Raw genomic sequence first — 20,411 nt, forward strand, 5'->3', positions numbered from 1 at the left:
TGTTTTTGTTTTGAGGTACTGGGGTCGAGGATTGAACCTGGGACCTTGTATTTGGGAAGCTGGCACTCAACCACTGAGCCACACAGGCTTCCCTGAGTTGTAGTTGTGTGGGTTTTTTTTTAGGAGGTACCAGGAACCAAATCCAGGACCTCCCATGTGGGAACAAGGCACTCAACCACTTGAGCCACATCTGCTGCTCAACAACGTAAGTTTGACGCATAACTTCTGTAGCAACCAGCCTGGAAAGCCAAACGCAACTTCTGCAGCATGTGACCTGGAAAAGACAGCACTTGGGTCAATGACTGCTAGCTTCCTTCCTTATTTTTTGTCCCCTACTTACAAATCAGGACCAAGTGGCCAAAGGCAATATGCTTCCCAATAAGATGGCAGTGTCTAAGTAGACCTCCAGCTTCCCCATGCCAACAACCATCAGTCAGAGCATATGGGAAGCCTTCTTTATTGCATTATAAAGCTTTCCCTCCCCTGGTTGCCTGTGTGTCTCTGCCAAAAGCAAGTAATGTGGCTGACTACTTTGCTTAGAGCAAATTCTGAATAAAAACCTCTATCTGTTTTTAATATCATTGGGGCTACTTTCATTTATTTCCACAGGATCTTAACCAGAAAACTATAATAATAAAAATATCATTTTGTCTGCTGTGTACAGACTGGAGAGCGCTAGACTGAAGTAGGAGACCAGTCTGTAACTTTAGCCTCTGACTAAGTGGCAGTAGGGATAGACAATGGGGCAGCTTAAAACTTCAAGAAGGTAGAATCAGCAGGACCTAATGAGTTATCTGAAGTGGTAGGACAGAGAAAAAAGGTGAGAATGACTCCCTAGCTTGAGGAATTATATAAACCATTTACTGAGACAAGGAATGCTGGAGGCAGAGGTTTGGGCTGGGGTTGGAGATGAGTTAAATTTGGGGCAGAACTATCTGAGTCATAGGATTAAAGTGATAATTGAAGATACTGGGTAAAAGAAACCACACAAGCAGAGTACAGAAGCAAAAGAGAATTTACAAATGTAAATACCAAAATAATTGCTGCTATTATCATCATCATGTTTATGGAAAAACTTTAAAAACTTTTCACAAAACCTTTGAAAAGTTCAATGAACTGCTTTGAAGAAAATGAGAACTTCACTTACTTTAATTTATACCATGAACTTATTTTTCCACTTTGCCAAAAGATATTTCAAAGAGGAGAAATCCTGCCCATTTGATACGTAGTTATTAGGAATGGAACTTAACATTTATTGTGGTCTTTTTCTATCTGTAGCACTCTATATCTCAATTAATTCTCAAATCTACCTTAACTGGGTTGTATTATTATACTTGTTTGCAAAACTGAGGCTTTGAGACTTAACTTGTTAAAGTAACACAGTGAGCAAATAGGATAGCAGGTCTGTCTGAGGTAAGAACATTTGTTCTCTGCACCTTAATTCTCTGCTTGACTTCTCAACTGACTACAGGGCTTATATCTAACAATAACCCTATAAAAGAGGTAGGAAGTTTAAGGATACAGTCCATGGTAGATGGTGGAGGTTTTAGAGATGCTCAGAGCAAGAACAAATTTGAGCAAGGAAGCTCAGTCCTAATATCTGTGTGTCCAGTTAACTAATTACAATTACATATTTATTCTACAAATGTTTATTGAGTGCCTACATTATGCCAGGCACTGATCGAGGTGCTAAAACATAGCAGTGAATGAAACACACAAAATTCCTTGCCTTCATAAAGAATATGCTTGTAGGGGAAACAAAGCAAGGTTACCGGTATGCTACAAGATGATAATGCTCTGTGACAAATAATGTGGGTAATAAGTGCTGGGATGCTGGAGGAGTGTAATTTTACAACCAGGGGTCAGGGAAGAACTCACAGAGAGGATAACATTTCGGCAAAGTTTTGAAAGAGGTAAGGGAATAGGCCAGTAAATACCTAGGGGGAAACTTCCAGCAGAGGGCATAGCACCTGCAAGGTACTGAGAGCAAAGTATGCCTGGTATGACTGAGGAAAAGCCAGGAGGCCACTGTGGCTAGGCTATGGAAGGCTTTGTAAGCTACGTACAAAGACTTAAATTTCTACAGTGAATCAGAGTAGAGAGGGGGAAGTACATATACATATATTTTAAAGATTTATTTATTTATTTCTCTCCCCTCCCCCCCCAACCCCAGTTGTCTGTTCTCTGTGTCTATTTGCTGCGTCTTCTTTGTCCGCTTCTGTTGTTGTCAGCAGAACGGGAATCTGTGTCTCTTTTTGTTGCGTCATCTTGTCATCTTGTTGTGTCAGCTCTCCGTGTGTGCAGCGCCATTCTTGGGCAGGCAGCGCTTTCTTTCGCGCAGGACAGCTCTCCTTATGGGGCGCACTCCTTGCACGTGAGGCTCCCCTACGCAGGGGACAGCCTGAGTGGCAGGGCACTCCTTGCGTGCATCAGCACTGCGCATGGGCCAGCTCCACACAGGTCAAGGAGGCCAGGGGTTTGAACCGCGGACCTCCCATGTGGTAGACGGACGCCCTAACCACTGGGCCAAGTCCATTTCCCTACATATACATATTAAGATATAGTCCTCTTTCTTAAAGAGCCTATATTCTAGTGGTAGATACACAACTTACCCAAAAGAAATAGTGGCTGACATATAACAAGTAATAATTAGGTGAGAAACCGTGTGGACTCAGACCTATGAGGAGAAGGAGATCTAAGAGGGCGAAAATAAATAGGAAGGGGGCGGACTTGGCCCAGTGGTTAGGGCGTCCACCTACCACATGGGAGGTCTGCGGTTCAAACCCCGGGCCTCCTTGACCCATGTGGAGCTGGCCCATGCGCAGTGCTGATGTGCGCAAGGAGTGCCCTGCCATGCAGGGGTGTCCCCTGAGTAGGGGAGCCCCACGCGCAAGGAGTGCAGCCTGCCCAGGGATGGTGCTGCACACATGGAGAACTGACGCAGCAAGTTGATGCAACTAAAAGAAACACAGATTCCCGTGCCACTGACAACAACAGAAGCAGACAAAAAAGAACATGCAGCAAATGGACACAGAGAACAGACAACTGGGGGGGGGGCAGGGAGAAGAGGAGAGAAATAAATAAATCTTTAAAAAGATAAAAGAAATAAGAAGTGCTTCCTATTGAAGGAGTAATTCATATCGGAGAGCGAGGACCTGAAGGTAGGGAATTTAGTGAAATCCAGAAAAAGAGGGAAGGCATTCATTCAAAAAACATTTACTGTAACCTCCTGTGTACCAGGTTTTGTGCTGGGGAACACTACAGGAAACAAAACAAAACAAAAACAAAGGACTCAGCCCTCATAGAGATGACACTTAGCAGGGTATACTCTTCGGGCAGTTAGCACTTAAGCCTGATCCTTGCACAGATTATGTACTAGAAAATCTTGGAAAGTGGACAGAAAAGGGGAGCTCAGGTGTTTAAGAGTTGGCAGAGACCTTAGATAACATCTAATCCAGTGGTTCTGAGGTAAAGTATAACATGAGAGAGCTTTTTAAAATGTGGTCTCAGGTCCAACCCTAGGGATTCTGATTGAGTAAAGCAGATCTAGGGTAAGGCCCAGCTATTAATTTTTTTTTTAACACTCTTTAAAATTAAAGTTAATAGATCACAAAGAATGAGCTATGTAGTGTTAAAAAGCTCCTCAAATGTCTGTGATGGTTATCCCAGATTTGGGGGATACTCATCTAGTACAGGTGCTGTGATTAGCTCACCAATACGTGTGCACGGATGGAAGGTGACTCAGAACTGAAAAAATAAAAGGACAGAAAGAAAGACATAGGAGAGGACACAAAGATGGGACCAGTTGATTTCACAGCTTTTGAAACTAAAAGCCCCAACCCTAGTTTCCACATCCTATTTATTTGAAAGCTAAGGAGCAGCTTCTACAATAGCAGGAAGCAACTTGCAACATCTACAATAAGGTAATTTACAATAATAGGAAGCAACTTGCAACATCTACAAAAACAGGAAGCAACAAATAGGTAAACCAGTTTCCCACAACATACAGGCTTTTATAGAAAAAGGATCAGGCCCAGAGAGATTGGGTGATTGTCAATGTAATTACATTAATGAGGCAAGCAATAAGAAGCTACTGTAGAATCCAGAATGGAGAGTCCTGAATGGAAAAGGATATGACGTTTAGGGGGGAGGAGGAAGATAATAAAGTAGTATTTAAGAGCTGATTAGTAGAATGTGACAATAATCCAGGATTGACTGAGGTGCAGTAGTGGTCAGTGAGGAGAGCAAGTAGTTATTTTTAAAGCCCCTTGTATGAACACCCCTTGTTGTTGTTTTTTTTATCACATCATCTAACAGGGTGGGGAAGAGGTGGAATTTTCTTTTGTTTCTATTGTTTCTTTTGTTTCAGAATCCAAATCTACATGAAACTGTCTCCTACAGCTTTCCGGAAGAGTTAATCGTTCTGAAACTCACAGTACTGTTAAAATCATACTGCAGCTATCATGGGCTATACATTGCTATTCAAAGAGGGAACCAACAGCACTGGCATCAACGTGGGAGCCTGTTAGGAAAGTGGAATCCTTGGCTCCACCTCCATGACTAAACCAGAATATGCATTTTTTTATATCCTCAGGTGCTCAATGTGCACCTTAAAGTTGGAGATGCACTGTTCTAAAGGCCTTTGGAATTCTTTAGAATTGGTGGAATAATATTTTTTAAAAAGGAAATAGATAAATGGTAAATGATTAGGTGCTCTTTGATTTCAAGCTTATGATTAAGGTAAATTTCACTGCCACTCCCATCATTTCTGGGGGTACATAATTGCTCAGTCTTTAATGGGTTACCCTTACCTTCCAGAAAAACACAAAGTAAAAAGCTGCTGGATGGTTAACAGAAAAACAATCTCTAAGGATTCTCCTTCATAATACTGATAATAAAAAAAAGTTGTCATGACTAGAATTATTAGTAATAAAAAGTTACCATTTTATAGGGCACTTATAATGCATGTGCTAAGTAATGTGTTAAATGCTTTACTAATACTTTCTACTTTAATGCTCACAATAATTCTACGAGGTATTTCTTAACATCTCTTTTACAGATGAGGGAACCAAAACTTAGAAAAGGCAAGCTACTTGCCCTAACTAATTAGAAAAGGCAAGCTACTTGCCCTAACTAAACAATTAGAAAATGACCACCAAAATTCTGGAACTATTTTAATGCTTTGAAACATGAAAAGTATGATAAAATATATATATATATATATACACACTTAAAAAGGGTTACAATCATTACAGCAGGCATTGTCAAAATTTTAATAGAAATAAAATTTGAAGCTAAAGGGCTTAGATGAAATCATATCATAAAACAAAAAATACAATTTAAAAATACAGACTCCTAAACTATTGCTTTTCCTCTATACTACTAGCTTCAAACCCATAATCAACATTTACATTTTCCAGAATTCTATCTATAAATATTTCAAAGTTTATGCAATTAGACAAACCTAATATTCTATAAATACCATTTATAGTAGCTTAGATATTTCTACAAAAAATATTTTTAAAAAACACAGAAAATCAATACTACCTAAGGCAGAAAAGAAGCATATATTTTAAAAACAAAACATTTGGGAAATAACCCACACATTTTTTTGTTTTGTTTTAGGAGGTACCGGGACTGAACTCAGGACCATTTAAACGGGAAGCAGGCACTCAAACCACTGAGCTACACCTGCTCCCCATAACCCACACATTTTACTGTCTATAGGGGAGTAACAAAATTCCAGTCTATTTCAATTATATAAACTCAGTTTACGATAACTTAGATACTTAAGCTTTGGTCTATAATAAGAGCAATGATACAAAAAAGCTACCAAAGCAAGGGTAACTGAAGTGGCATTTCTATATAGTATTAGGAACCTTTCAGCCTTCACTCAGGAAGGTTTGAAATGATAAGGTAAGCAGACCTGAATCTGAATTAAAGCAAGTATTATTTTAGGGGGTGGGGGTGGAAATTCAGTGTCACTTTCACATTCTGGAAACCAGTGAGAAAGATATGAATTCCAGAGAATAACTTAGCTTTAAGGTTCAAATCATTTCAGAAGCTCTAGCTCCCTGGATATAAAATGATGATGATGATGTTGATATTGACACATTTTCCACATACAGAGCATGGTATAAATTCTCTATGTGCATTACTTTATTTATCCCTTACAATAGATATAAATACTATTCCTCTATTTGGCCAAGAGATTAAGATATTTGCCTTTGGTCACACAACTATGAAGTGATTAATGAAATGAGGCAGAGTCTACATTCTCACTTTTAGCCACTAGGATATAATGTCTCTCAAGCAGAGGTGGAGGAGAAGGTTGCAAATGTGGAATGGTTTGAAAGAACTGGAAAGCTTTCTATTTCAAACGTCTCTCCTCTACTGGCTTGTGGCAGAGGTCTATTATAGAAGATACCATTTTAATGATGGCAAAGAGCACTGGATGCCATTTTATAAGTAAAGTAACGGAATATCCTTCAGTTAACTTCTCTTGGTTTTAGGGTCCTTATCTGCAAAAGCAACCACAACCGAAAACAAGATTTTTCCCAGCTCCAAAAATGTTTTATTCATTTCTTTGAGTAGAAACTGCCTTTTCTCTTCAGTACTTAAAAACAAAATGTTAATACTCCTAGAAGTAGTTATAAAAGGTAGAAACATGAATTAATGGAAATTGACTGATTTCTTCTTGGAAGACAATCTTAGGCCCTGGAAGGAGAGGTAGTAATGAAAGAAAAGAATAAAAGAAAAAGGGTGCATACAGTTACATTTGTTTTGTTTTATTTGGTATGTTACGGATTATTTTGGCAAAGACCTATTAGAAGCATTTCTCCTTTTTTTTTTTAAACCCATGTCCATGTTTGCCTGTCTCACATAATTTTACCCTTTTTTTTCTTTTAAACACCAAGTAAAGGGATGATGAAAGCTGTCATATAGTAAATTCACCTACTTCACAGTTTCTCCCCATGCCTGGGAGTAGAGATGTAATGCTGAGCGTCCTTCCAGCCTTGGGAGTGGAAAGCTGTTGCTTCTCAAAGCTTTTCTTCCCCCATCCTGGGTTGGAATACCTCCACAAAATCGATTAGGTAAATTCCCCTAACACTAGCTCTTCCTTATGCAAAAGTGCTGTTGCTAAGCAGGTTACTGTGTAAATACCTCACGGTCCTCAGAGAGTTTAACCCTATTCCCACAGGTCCCCAGTCAACTGGCCATCCCCAAGGTACTCTCCACCGCACCACAATGTGGACGTAGGAGACAGGGTTCCTGACGCAGCCTGAGACTTACAAAGTCGCAGAAGTAAGTCCCACAGTGCCTCCACACCATTAGTGTGAGAAGGGAGGGCAAGATTCCTCCATAGAATTCTCAGGACACAAGATCATAGCTCTCTGAGGGAGCAATATAATTTCACTATGGAACAAACTATTTGGGGTTTCTTTTTTTTTTTTTTTTAAGATTTATTTTTTATTTATTTTTATCTATTTGAGGTTTCTAAAACACCTCCACCAAGAATGGAAATCCAAGCCAGGGTCCCGAAATAAAATTTCTCAATAGGCACACCTGAAAGAACTTTGTATCCAAAATACAAGCAAACCCCAAACCAAACACAAACATAATAAAACAAATCAACTTTACTGTTCCTTAATTCTCTCCGCCTCACCCCATTCCCACCCCAGCTTCCAACTTCAGATCAAAGCTACGGGTAACTGCTAATTCTAACAGCATTTTTCTCTAGCCTCTGGGTGCAGGTTTTAGTGACAGCAAATATAAACAAGGAAGAATTGACGCCTATAGCAAGAGCATCCCTTGATAACATGGATCTACATATAAATGTCCAGTGCAAGGGGCTCTGGCCATCAAATCCACCTTTTCTCTAGGAATGATGCCTTCCCTCCCAGTGCCTCCGCGGCCACACTTTTCCAAGCAGCGCGGGAAAGCCTCGCTGACTCAGCTCAGTGGGACGCTCTGGGAGGACCACGCGGCACAAATCCCCAGACAGGTTGGTTGACGACAGCCAGCTTCCCCCGCAGGCAAAGCCGTTCTCGAGAGGTCCGCTCTGTGCTTGGGAACCTCCGTCCCGTGGGCTCCCGTCTGCACTCGTGCCCCCCATTTCCGCCCTCGTCGCCCCCAGCAGCCCTCGTCCCCGCCTCCACGCGTCACTGTCCTTCCCCCAGCATAGACACCTACTCTCACCTGCGCCACTTCGTCCTCCGTCACCACCCCGACCACTGGGACGCAGCGGGAGCTGCCGACCTTGGGTCTGCCGTCCGGTTCCTGGGCCTCGGCCGAGGCCGCCGCCTCAGCAGTCGACATGGTAGACGGAGGCGGGGCGGAGGACACTTCGTTCCTACACTGTGCCTGCCGCCGCGGGACCCAGAGTCCTCGCCGCCCAGAAAGGAAGGCAGTGTGAGGACTACCAGAGTCACGAAGGGCTCCACAGTTCCCGCCGTCGCCTCAGCAAGAGTGATTTCGCCAGCATCGCGCAGCTCCCGCGCACCCGCGGACCTCGGCCGGAGCCCGGCAGCCGGTTGTTAACACAAGCCTGTGCGTTGCTAGGGGCGGGGCAGAAGCGGAGGGAGAGCCGGCTCCTACGGAAGCCCGGGGGTCCAAACTACTCCAAACCTTACCCACGCCTGCATGCTCAAGACTAGGTGTATTTCTCTGGATTTTCCCACTTTTCTCATTGGTAAAATAGGAATGTTAAGAACATTAGGTGAGATGATAGTACTTATAAAGTGGTGCTTGGCACATAATAATCTCTCTGTAAATGGTTGAATTTACCATTATCTTTACTATTATGGTGCTATCCATTGTATGCTGAGTAGTAGTTTAGAAAGGGTCAAAACTAATGAAAAGCTTCTCATGATGATTACCAGTATAACAATAATTGCTCCAAACACCATGATTGTGAAAACATATAACTCCGTTAATCCTTTCACTTTTTTTAATCTCCAGAAATTCTTCAAGAGTTAAATGTGTTTTTTATCTTCCTTAGAATTTATGTATTTAAAAATTGTACATAATGAATTCCATGAAAATGGATATCACTTCACTTCTCAGAGCCTCCCTACTCATTTATAAAATGATCAGGTTGACCAGTGATTTCTAGGGTTCCTTGCAGCTCAAACACTGAATGACATTCCTAGCCTTACTAATTAAAAGAAATGGAGAAAACTACATTGGGCCTGGCAGCACCTGATGTAAATGATAGTAGAAGAAATCAAGCTTCTCTGAGACTTGATTGAGTACTCAGGACTTCCAGTCCCCATTTCTTCATTTCTATCCATTCTTCTGCTTTCCTTATCTCCAGTTCTCTGAAAGTGATTTAAGAGCACCAACGCTTGTGGTCCAAGTCTGTGTCCGCTTTTCTTTCCTCATCTTACTGTACTTCTCTGTGGCATTTTATACAGTGACCACTCTCCCCTTCTTGAAACTCCCTAGGCTTCTGTATTCTTGTTTTCTTTTATCTCTACAGCTTCTTTCAGGTTCTACACCTAGAGCTGGCTTCAGGTCTAAAGGTAGAATGTAGAGGGAGTGTCAAGTGTACTGTTAACAGAATCTTAAGTGCTGTTGCACAATCTGAGTATTCCACATCAAAAGGAGACCAAAACTACTTGGATAAACAGAGAGAAAGAGCAAGAGAGAGAATAGGAGATTATCACAATAGGGGAAAGAGAACGAGCTCAACTCCCCTGAAGCAGAGGTCAGGGGAGTTGTTTTTAGGACTGGGATGAATTAATGGAAAAGTACTGGATGGGGAAATCAAGAAGTGGGGTATGTCAGTTACATGATGTTGTCTCCAGAGTATACTGTGGAAACTGGGTGGACCTCATTCTGTCTGGGTTCTGTAAGGCCAAGATGAGGGCGGTGAAGAGCATAGAGTCAGGAAGAAGCCTGTCTAACGTTTTGTCAAGTTAAGGAGTTAAGGCCTACTTGGTTTCTGTTTTAGGACACACCACATACTTAATGGTATTTACTGGATCACCAGCCCAACCCCTCCCTACTGAATTGAAATTCTTAAAAGCAAGGAGAGTCACTTATATTTGCACCCAAGGCCGCAGTATAGTATCCAGGGCAGTGAATCTCAAACCTTAGCGAGCACCAGAGTTATCTGGAGAGACAGTTCAAACCCAGGCCCCTGGGCCCACCTCCTGAGTTTCTGCTTCATTAACCTGGCAGAGGAAAAGGAGGAAAGGGAATCACAGGACAGAACTGGACAGAACACAAGGCTTTGAATTTCTAACATGTTTCCAGATAATGCTAATGCTGATGATCTGGGGTCCATCCTTTGGGAACCCCTGGTCTAGACCATATTAGGTACTCAGTAAATATTCATTAAAGAATTCGAGGATTATAAATTAGCTCTTTATTTGATAAAGTATTTCTTAAGTTACCCAGAGTAAGGTAAACACTCTAGGTCCTTGCTAGGCAAAATGGGGTCCTTAGGTATCACCTAGGAGCTTGTTAGCAATGCAGAGTCTCTGGCCCCGTGGTGGACCTACTGAAACAGAATCTCCATTTAACAAGATCCCCAGTGATTAGAATGCATATGAAAATTTGAGAAGCATTGCTTTAGTTCATGTGTGTTTTAATTATTATTATTTTGGAGTAATTGTAATAATCTCCATAAAACTGGCTTTTGCTAATTATTCCATTTGCGAATTTTCCAAGTCCTTTGTTTCCTTATTGATAATAATACTGATAAAAATATTGGGTTTATTTGTTTTTCTTCTTGGTAAATGCACCAAGCTTAAGCTTTTTAGAAGCTTTAGTTACATAAATTTGGTATGTAGATTTAATTTTCACCATTAGTCCTTATACTTCTTTAACATGGTTTTTTGAGGGCTGTGAGTTAAGTGCACAGGAGACATTTTTTTATGACAAAATATTAAGAGTGAAAGGGGAAAATGACTAACTACAGTCATGACAAATTATTTCAACCAGAAGATGATAGTAATGTATGAGAAATGAGCTCCATCAAGAGAATAAAAATGTTTCAATCTGAGAATTTACCATCTGTTAAATTACAAATTGCAGTTTCTTAAAGATTTAAAGTTTTAAAAATATGTTTACCTATAATTTTTACTTTTAACAGTGACAAAGAAAGCTAAATATGTTTTCTAAAATAAGAAATGTAAATAAGAAATAGTGAGGTTCTGCTTCTGATTTTTTTCTGGAACTTGTTTGCATAGTACTTAATTAGCAATGTTTAGTAAAATTGTAACTATTCATTAACTTGCATTTAGGTCATGTCTAATAAGTATTTAGATTATGTTTGAATGTGGTAATCTTTCAACTAATGCCCAATGGCCTAAATTTTAAGCAAATGCTATTCCTCTCTGACTCAGAGTAATTTATTCATACAGATAATTTTTATAGCTTATATGAAATGCAACTAAAGTACAGTCTTAGTACATTAGCTTTAGGGGAATTATGTAATAGAAGAAATACATAAAAGCTTGAATTTACTTTAATGTTTAAAAACATCTTCCAAGTTGTCTGGTACAGAAACAAAGCCTAAAAAGAAACAAAAGTAATTACCTCTTTCTAACAAAAAACATTAATGCAAATTTGGGAAAAAGTACATGGAACAGAAAATGAAAGTAAAATAACAGCCATTCTTGAAGTCAAGCATTCTAATAAAAAGTGCACTAGCAATAAACTAAATTGCAAGTCATTTTCAACAGGAAGCTGAAGGAGTTACACGTGTTCAATGGAGAAACTAAGTGGTGCTAAAAGAAATGAATTTCCGAAGAGCTATTTTTTCCTGATCAACGCTTTAGTTCTAAGTCATAAGAATATTTCCATATAATGAATATGTTCTCCAGCTTTTGAAAGTAACAACTATGCATGTGTTTTGTGGTAGGGTGTTGTAGCAAAGTACCCTCAGGGTAGGACCGTCTTTACTGTGGAGCAGGACTAATAGGCTAATATATTCCAAAGACATTAATTATTCCGTTTCTACACCAACTTGCCTTGTTCTGGTTCCATGGTCCTCAAATGTTCTGTTGGTTATAATTTGACTCTTTTAAAGAACTAACTTAAGAACAGAATATGCTTAGTTAAGGCAATACTAGAATTCATGCTGACATGACATTGATATTTCTCATAGTACTGGCAAATTGCCATCCTTATTTAACAATCTATCACTGTGCATTTGGTAGATGTGAATCTATCCCTAACTGATATATTCCCTCTCAGGGTTCTCCACAAATCTGGACTTTGAGCCTGCAGGACTGTGTGGATGACCTTGTCAAAATCATTTATTTCATGTTTGACCTTCAATTTGAAAATCCCACTGCTAGAAGTGTTGTCCTGGCTTGGGCTCCCTAGAGCCTGCCATAAACAAACAATCATGTCCTGTCACTTTATTGGGGAGTACTATCTCAGGAAAACCAAGTGAGGAAAATGGAAGGTGGCTGAGGAGGGAGCACAAATATAGGTGTTATTAAGCTGACGATAGTTTTGGAGCAAGTTCAGTTAATTGCTTGTCCTTTTAGGATAGTTTCATGGAGGACTTATGAATGATTGCTCTACGTTCATCTGGGAGAAAGGGAGATGAGTTTATCCACCAGACCCCTCTCATACCCTACTTCCTTGGTCAAAGTTCATCCCTCATTTCTTGGGGTTGCCAGGTTTAAAAGAAAAATCCTATGCAATATTTGTAACATACTTATACTAAAAAAGGTATTCATTCAAATTTATGCAATTCAAATTTAATTACAAGTCCTTTATCTTATCTGGTAACCCCACTCTCAGGACCTTAAGACTCTTTAAATTTCTAGGTTGCATTGCTCTAGCTTTCCTGGTATCCACAGGTCCTATGTACAAGCAGAGGGTCAGTTTCTCCCTGCCAGGGGCTCATAGCACACGATTTCTCAACATGTAGTAGAGTAGCAGTGGCAGCAGCAGCAATTTAGCTCTAGCACTGTAGGGCAGCTCTGGGCAACTGACCAGAAGGCAAGGAGAGACATGGAGGCAGTGGTGGAAAGGGTGTGGGGAGAAGATGGGAAGAAGCAGGCATGGCTGCACGCATATGGGTGATTAGGTTTTCTGTAAAAATGAGTCACCATTTCTTATACTATCTCTTTAGAACCTACCATGGACCATACAGTGACAGTCACTGGGAGTACAGGGGGGAATAAGGTACAATTCCATCAGGGCTGAATACTGTGAATCCTGATTTAAAGATGCTTAATGAATGTTAGTGAAATGAAGTAATTTTAAGAATACTACGTCATTAAATGGAGGTTTTTCTAAATGAATACTTAGGTTAAAACAAACAAAATTTATATGTATTGCTTTCTGGATGTTTCCACAAAAGAAAGAGCAGGGAAAGTATTTAATAGGAATGTGTCTTTGTATACAACATTTCAAAAAAGAAGGTAAGCCATTATACACTACTTTTTATTTAGATGTTTATAAGGCAGGGGTATGAGAATGATATAAAAATGTAACAAGTAAATTGATAGTTCTGTTTTGGAGACTACAGAGTTTTAGTAAATATCAATTACACAGTTATAAAGAAAACAGTATTTTCCAAAATAATCTCATGAAAGATCAAGGTAATAAAATAAGTATAATTAATTAACAATGGAAAATCAATTCTAATGTGAATTAAAAATTATCCTTTAAAAGCTTTAAAGGTAAAAATTATTGCAGGCTAGTTTATTCAAACAGTGTTAAACGGTATCATGACAAAGAAATGAAGTTTGGAAGGAATTCGTTTTGACTTCATATAACGACGAAACTCAAATTAACAATGTTTTAAACTGTTCCTCAGGAAGAAGTAGTCAGGGACCTTCTGGTCTCGAATCTGTCTTCCACTGGGTATGGCAGTCGTCCTCCTGGATGGTTGCCAGGGTGTCGGTGGTCATATCTGCATTCCCCACAGCAAGATGGAGGAAGACCACAAGGAGCACAGACTTCTTTCCTTTAAGGAGACTTCTGTAAAGTCACACATACTACCCCATACATCTCAATGGCAAACACTCAGTCACATGGATACATTATTTAAGGAATGGAATACGTAGCAGCTTTTAAAGAAATAGGGTAAACAAACATTGGGAGACAACTTGCAGTCGTTCAGGCTGGAAGTCTGCAAAGCTATGAAAGACTTTTTAAAGACAATCCTAGTATAAGTAAAGAAAATATTTCCTTGAAATTGGCAATTTGGAAATCATAAAAATGTACCTGCTTCTCTGATTTAATCTAGCCCATCGATCCACTGGGAGAATCCATAGTCAGCCCTAATTTTATGACTGCACAATGGAAACTCAATTTGGAAAGTTAAAAAATTCTCAGTATGTGTGTGTTAGGCTGAACTTAAAACATTTTTGGTGTCATATGCAGATTCTTGCATCTTAAGCACTTTATAATTTTCTTAGATTAAAAAAAAGAGGAACCTATCCATTCCTGTAAAGTTCACTGTTCAAAGGTATAAACAAATTGTGTTTCCACTAAAATGATTACAGTTTCATTTAGAGATAATTACATATACTGGCATCACACCAGAATTTTTTATTCACTTATGAAAAATTGAGGGTAGAGCATCATATTTTCATGATAATAGATCACAAATATAAGTCTTAATACTGCATTCAGGTGTGTTATACTATGCGTAGCACTATTTTAAGTCAAGAATTTATAAAATAATTGCAATACAACAATTTAGGCTGTTTAAATACTTATTTCAAAGCAAGGATTTTATAGACTGACTCAGGTACAATCAGTTCAATGTTTAAAGTATTCCTAAGGAAATACTTATGAATTACATTTATAGTACTTTATTTTAAACATCATAAAAGAAATCTTAAATTTCATAATAAAACTTTTTTTTTGGGAAAAAACTGTACAGAATTTACTATGGAATAGTTTAATGGCAAAAGGCAATGAAAAAGAATTTAGTTTTTTTTTTAAGATTATATGAGATAAGCAGTAAAAAAAAAAACCTGCATATGATATATTCTTGAAACTCTTGTACAAATAACTATAATTCATAACTTGACCATAAATAAGTACTAACATACCTCAAGTTACTATTATTAAAATAAGTTTGAAAGTAAAATTCCTAATCAAATCAAGGTCATTCTAATTTGTAAGAAATTAATCAGGTAGTTTAACACTGGGGCTTAGTAGTCAAGTCTGTGTGTAGCACAAAATAATTATTTCCCATAGATACCTATAAAATATAATTTGTTCATACTTTTAAATATTTTAAAATTTAAATAAAAATTCCACATGCAGGCAATCTGGGCTAAATTTCCAGAAAATTATGTTTTGAAAAATATATGATAGCATTGATACAGTAATATTTAAACATGATTTAAATGTCTCCAAAAAAGGAGACATAGGAAATATGCACACAAAAGCTCAGTAGCATGATAAGTCCACAGTTATTAATATTTTCCTCCTAGGAAGAAAGTACTTGATTTTTTTTTTGCATAGGATCAAGAGTGGATATATTTTCTACATTCTTATAACTTTTTCAGGGGCATTTCTCAAAATTCAGATCATGAAATAAATCCCTGCTGTTCTAAAGTTGACACCACATCTAGCAAAAACAGAATTCAATCCTATTTCAGAGGCCTGAAGAATGACTGAGAAAAATGTTCATGAAAAATAATGATTATGAAAAATAAGCAGATGAGAAATAGTAAAATAAAGCAAGTAAAAGTCAATATTTTTGCATTTTTAGAAAGGCTTTTAAATACTTAGAATTATAGTAGATATATGTTTATTCTAAACCTCTATATTAAATTTCCATATGAAAAGGATATAATTACAATTTGAAACAATAGTTGCATATTTTATACATTTACATAAAAGTTTATTTTTCATATTTTCAAAGGCCCCATTTAAATGCCATAGCAATAACTTTATATTATTGGCTACTTATATACATGCAACAATATACTTCAATAGTCATCTAATTTTTAAAAACTTTCCTTGTACATTCACATTAAATGGTTAAAGCATGGTCTTATGAAAGTGAAATTTAAGGAACAATAACGTACTGAAAATAAGTTATTTTCATTAGTCTACTAAAATAGTGTATTTATAGGTGTTTAGCCCTAAAAGTTACCACCCAATTGAATTCCTTTTAAGAACTGACAAGCAGTTATCAAAAGGGGAAGTATATAACTAAAATAAAGAAAATAGAAAACTTCAATCAAAGTAGTAGATATTAAAATTCACTAAGAAAAGAGAGTATCAGAGAATTGTGAGTGATTTGCCAAATTGATAAAATACAGTTATCAGGAAAGATAGCTTCCACTAAGTAAAATCCTTCTGTTTTTTGGCAGCTGGATTCAATAGTACCTCAGTGGGTAAGTTTAGAAATGTTAAAATTTCAGGAAAAGGAATGCATGTAATTGTATCTTGTCTGCAGCTTTCTCTTGAATAAGGGAAAAAGCAAATTGAAAAAATGGAGGGCATTCTACCCAAGGTTTGAACAAAATGCAATTTAAATGTGAAATATCTGCACTGAAAATTTTTATGAATAATTCATATGATTTTATGTCCCTAGCGTAGATTTATAATTAACCACTTATCCTAATATCCTTCATGCTTGCAAATTGCTCCTTAATGAATGGTTGTGTAGGCAGGATATCTCAGAAAAAGAGAAGTTGATGACCAGCCCTGCAGGGATTTTTAAAAATATTATGTGGGATGTCAGCAATTCCTTAACACTACTATGGTCTTCTCATTACACGGGGAGGCTCCTGGACTGTCACAGGTCTCCAGGCTCATGTCCCAGGGAAGATCAGGGTAAGTAACTGTGGATTATCACACACACAATAACTTTATAACTGTAATATTTTCACATTATCTTTTGATACATATGTCTCTCTCTGAAGAATGTCTATGACTACACAAAAGAAGCAGCATCTAGACTGGCATCATGAACCTAACGCTCAAGATGAAGCAAGGGCAGTGGGCCTCGTGGTTAATCTGCTGCCTGATTTGAACACTGGCTCTGACCCTAACTAACTGCATGACCTTGGACAAATTACTTAACTTTTCTGCTCCTCATTTTTCTTATATAGAAAATAAAGATATTAACTACCTATTTCATAGGGTTGTTTTACTAAATGGGATAATACAAGTAAAGTGTTAAGAACAGTGCCTGCCTAGCACCTTATAAACAAATCCCACAGCACAGAGGTAAGGTGCAACAACATAGATTGGTTTACGAACAACTTGTGTGTTAAGCTGACACTTTCCCACTAACTAGGAACAATGATAAGATCACCAGGGTTGATACTATCTTAGAAATATCAGTTTTGGTGGCAGAATAATAAGGAATCCTTTCCCTGATGAACATAGTAGTATGCAAATGAAACTCTGTAAGAAAAAGAATAAGATCTTTCACAAGTTGTACATTATCAGTATTTCATGTCTCCAGTGCATTTTAATTATAATTTCAGTTTAATTTGTCTTCATAACTTGTGTTTGTTGCCATAATTACATGTTCATTTAATTTGTTATATTCTCCAAATCCTACTTTGTAAGAGAAAGAAATGTCATCATACACCCTTACTGAGATGATAATGTGTCCTTTTTTAAAAATAATATATTATTACTCACTGCTATTTCTTAAGTTGTGTAAGAATTAAAACTTAAGCTTCAGAATAAAACATAGATCCACTGACATATTAAAAGCTTAAAATTCTGCTGGTTTGCAAAGTGTTTTTTAACATTATGAAGTGTATCTATTATTAACTAAATTTTTTGGTGTGATTATAAATGTAGTTTTGTTAAAATAACAATAGTGTTATAGTTCTGCAGAAAAAACCCAACAGGTATGTAAATTTCAACATGTTTGACTCAAAAGTTCATATTGGTCAAATAGGACATTTGTGAAAATTAATTTGAAGACAATTCTACCACTAATTTGGTTAAGACCTCATTTAACAGGTTTTAACTTACAGTGATTTGACAGTGCACATACACAAACTTCTGAACTTAAAAAGAGGAAATCATGAAGACAATGGCATAAGTAGAACTTTATATGGTACTGCAGCACCATCTATCATCACATAACTGTAACCCTCTCTGGTGAGAGATGAGGAATTGTTCCTCCAATACCTTCTTCTAGAAATTGGCTCTTTTCCCAGCCTTTTTTAATTCTTTTTAGCTTTCGGTTTATACACGGAAGGAGTAAAATGATCTTACCAAGAATTACAATTGAGGGCAAAACAAGAGCAAGAACAAAGTTTGGTGGTGTATAAAACCTGTAGTATTCTTCTTCAAAAGCTCGTTTCCATCCATAAATTAAAACATGGAAAGTACTTATGAGCAGAGCAACATATCCAAGTGTAGACTTGGGGTGCAGGAGGAAGAAAAAGAAACCAATTACTCAAACTCTCCAAGTTACCCATTCAGATACACAATATTTATATTTTGATAAAACTATTTTGTCTTAAATTACAGTTCTCTCTTCCACATCACAGGGATTAGGAGTACTGTGCCCCATGATCTGGAAAATCCACATAAAAAGTTTTGGTCCTCCCTTCATAGCAGAGAAGTCTAAATTTTTTCTTTTTCTTTTTTTTGAGGTGTTTACAGTACCTTATTGTAAAATTTGGGTATATTTATGATATTAAAAGATAAAATATGTTGATATACATATTGTATACCAATACAATAATATACATATATTTTATGTATATCTGAGTTTCTAAACTTTCTCTGTGTCACCTGCTGGCCTTCGTGTGTCACCGGCAGCTTCTGCAAAACTCCCAAAAAACCTCCATTCAATTTCTTATGCCAATCTGTGATATATCGAAACTGTGATGGGCAAAGTCCATGTGGAAGGGATAACTGCATTGAGTTATTCTTTGTTCTCTACAAAATTAAACTATTTTAACATATATATTTATTTACTTATATATTTACATGCACACTTTATTTTACGCAAATAAGGTCATATTGCATATAGTTGACTAGTCTTACTTCACTTGTATCAAGAACCTTTCCTCATAACATTAAAATTCCAAAACATGAGTTAATATTCTATTGAACAGATGTGCTATAATTCATTTAATCTTTCCTTTTGTTGAATACTTAGTCTGTTTCCAACTTTTCTCAACTATGAAAATAAAGTGAAAAGAATAAGACATTGGGGGAACATACAGAAGAAATTGTCACTGTATATAAAATATAACAGATCTTATAGGGATGAAAGACAATGTAAAAATTTTTATTTTTATTTTTTGTTTTTTTAATTTAATTTTAAATTTTAAAATTTTTATTTATTTTTTCGCTTTCCTTTTGGGGAGGTTTTGGGTTGTAGAAAAGCTGGAACTGTGGCAGGAGAGGATCCCTGGTGTGTGTGGGGTGTTGGGGGGGATGTGTGGGAAGGAGTGCACCTTAGGTATGCCTCTATGGAATATGAATATGTTCAAGTGGTTACGGAGTATTGTCGCAGTAGGTGGAGACTCATAAAAAAACTGAAAGAATATTGAATTTCCATCCTGTGGAGTTCTGTTACATTCTGTAATAGAGTGGCAAGAATCCCTAGAGTACATGGGTAGTGCCTAGCAAAGGAGGACAGACCAATACGCCAGGCCCTCGACACTGACGCTTGTACTTACGAACCTTGTTCTTGTGAAACTGAAACTTAGCTGAGTATTATATATTGCCTAAGAGTTACCTCCTAAAAGCCTTCTTGTTGCTCTACTGTGGCTTCTCTCTAAGCCAAACTCAGCACATAAACTTACTACCTTCCCTCCAGGGTGGGACATGACTTCCAGGGATGAACAGCCCTGGAACTGAGGGATTATTACCGAGCACCAACTAGTGATGCAGCTGGAAAAAGACCTTGACCAAAAGGTCAAATGAGCTTTTCTTTCTAAGAGATTTTGAAGAGAGTTGGGTGGTCATTCCAGATGTTATGCTGCTGCATGTCTTAGAAGGATCTCAATGACTGCTGCAGGAAACAGTGCCTCAAGCAGGGGTGCTCCTGAGGGCTCTAGAGACATCTAAGCACTATAGGCACGGCAGACAATTCCAGGAATTCAGCAACCTGATAGTGGGCCTTACCTTTGAGTATAGGATAACCTATACCCCCAATGTATCAGAGTTGGACTCATTTATAATTTTCTTACACATGGTTCTTATGCCCCTTTTATTTGAACCTATAATTAGCACTATAACCATTAAATATGTGTTCCAGGGACCTAAATCTTCCGGCTGTTCATATGCTGGGTGAGTCCTGAATCTCAGCAGAGCTGCAGCCAACACCTACTCTCCAGTTCACTGGACTCTCCCAGAATAACTAATAAAAGGATGGTGATGGGTAACACCTGTCCCAAAAAACAGAGTATCTATAACTGCAAGCAAGACAGTTCTACCGATATGTCCCATGTCTCTAAGCCCCCTCTCAATCAGAAGCAGGGTGG

The 20,411-nt window shown here is 37.8% G+C and overlaps 2 protein-coding genes across 6 annotated transcripts in view; both read right to left on the minus strand.

Moving 5' to 3' along the window:
- The window catches only part of CFAP69 (cilia and flagella associated protein 69), a 75,892-nt gene extending 64,222 nt beyond the window's left edge, over window positions 1-11,670 (minus strand). For both annotated transcript variants that reach the window (XM_058297013.2, XM_058297012.2), the window contains exon 1: window positions 8,200-11,670. In XM_058297013.2, the coding sequence (XP_058152996.1) occupies window positions 8,200-8,319 (120 nt within the window). In that variant the 5' untranslated portion in view covers window positions 8,320-11,670. The remainder of the gene's footprint in view (window positions 1-8,199) is intronic.
- Window positions 11,671-13,395: 1,725 nt separating this feature from the next.
- Window positions 13,396-20,411, minus strand: part of STEAP2 (STEAP2 metalloreductase) — a 29,764-nt gene continuing 22,748 nt past the window's right edge. For 2 of the 4 annotated variants that reach the window (XM_058297016.2, XM_058297017.2), the window contains 2 exons: window positions 18,184-18,331; window positions 13,396-17,352 (listed from right to left, as the gene is read on the minus strand). In XM_058297016.2, the coding sequence (XP_058152999.1) occupies window positions 17,216-17,352; window positions 18,184-18,331 (285 nt within the window). In that variant the 3' untranslated portion in view covers window positions 13,396-17,215. Of the gene's footprint in view, window positions 18,332-20,411 lie in introns of all 4 variants that reach the window. The other 2 variants (XM_004478679.5, XM_004478680.5) reach the window with 1 other exon arrangement.

This window comes from Dasypus novemcinctus, chromosome 5, assembly GCF_030445035.2.
Source record: "Dasypus novemcinctus isolate mDasNov1 chromosome 5, mDasNov1.1.hap2, whole genome shotgun sequence".
Lineage (NCBI taxonomy): Eukaryota > Metazoa > Chordata > Mammalia > Cingulata > Dasypodidae > Dasypus > Dasypus novemcinctus.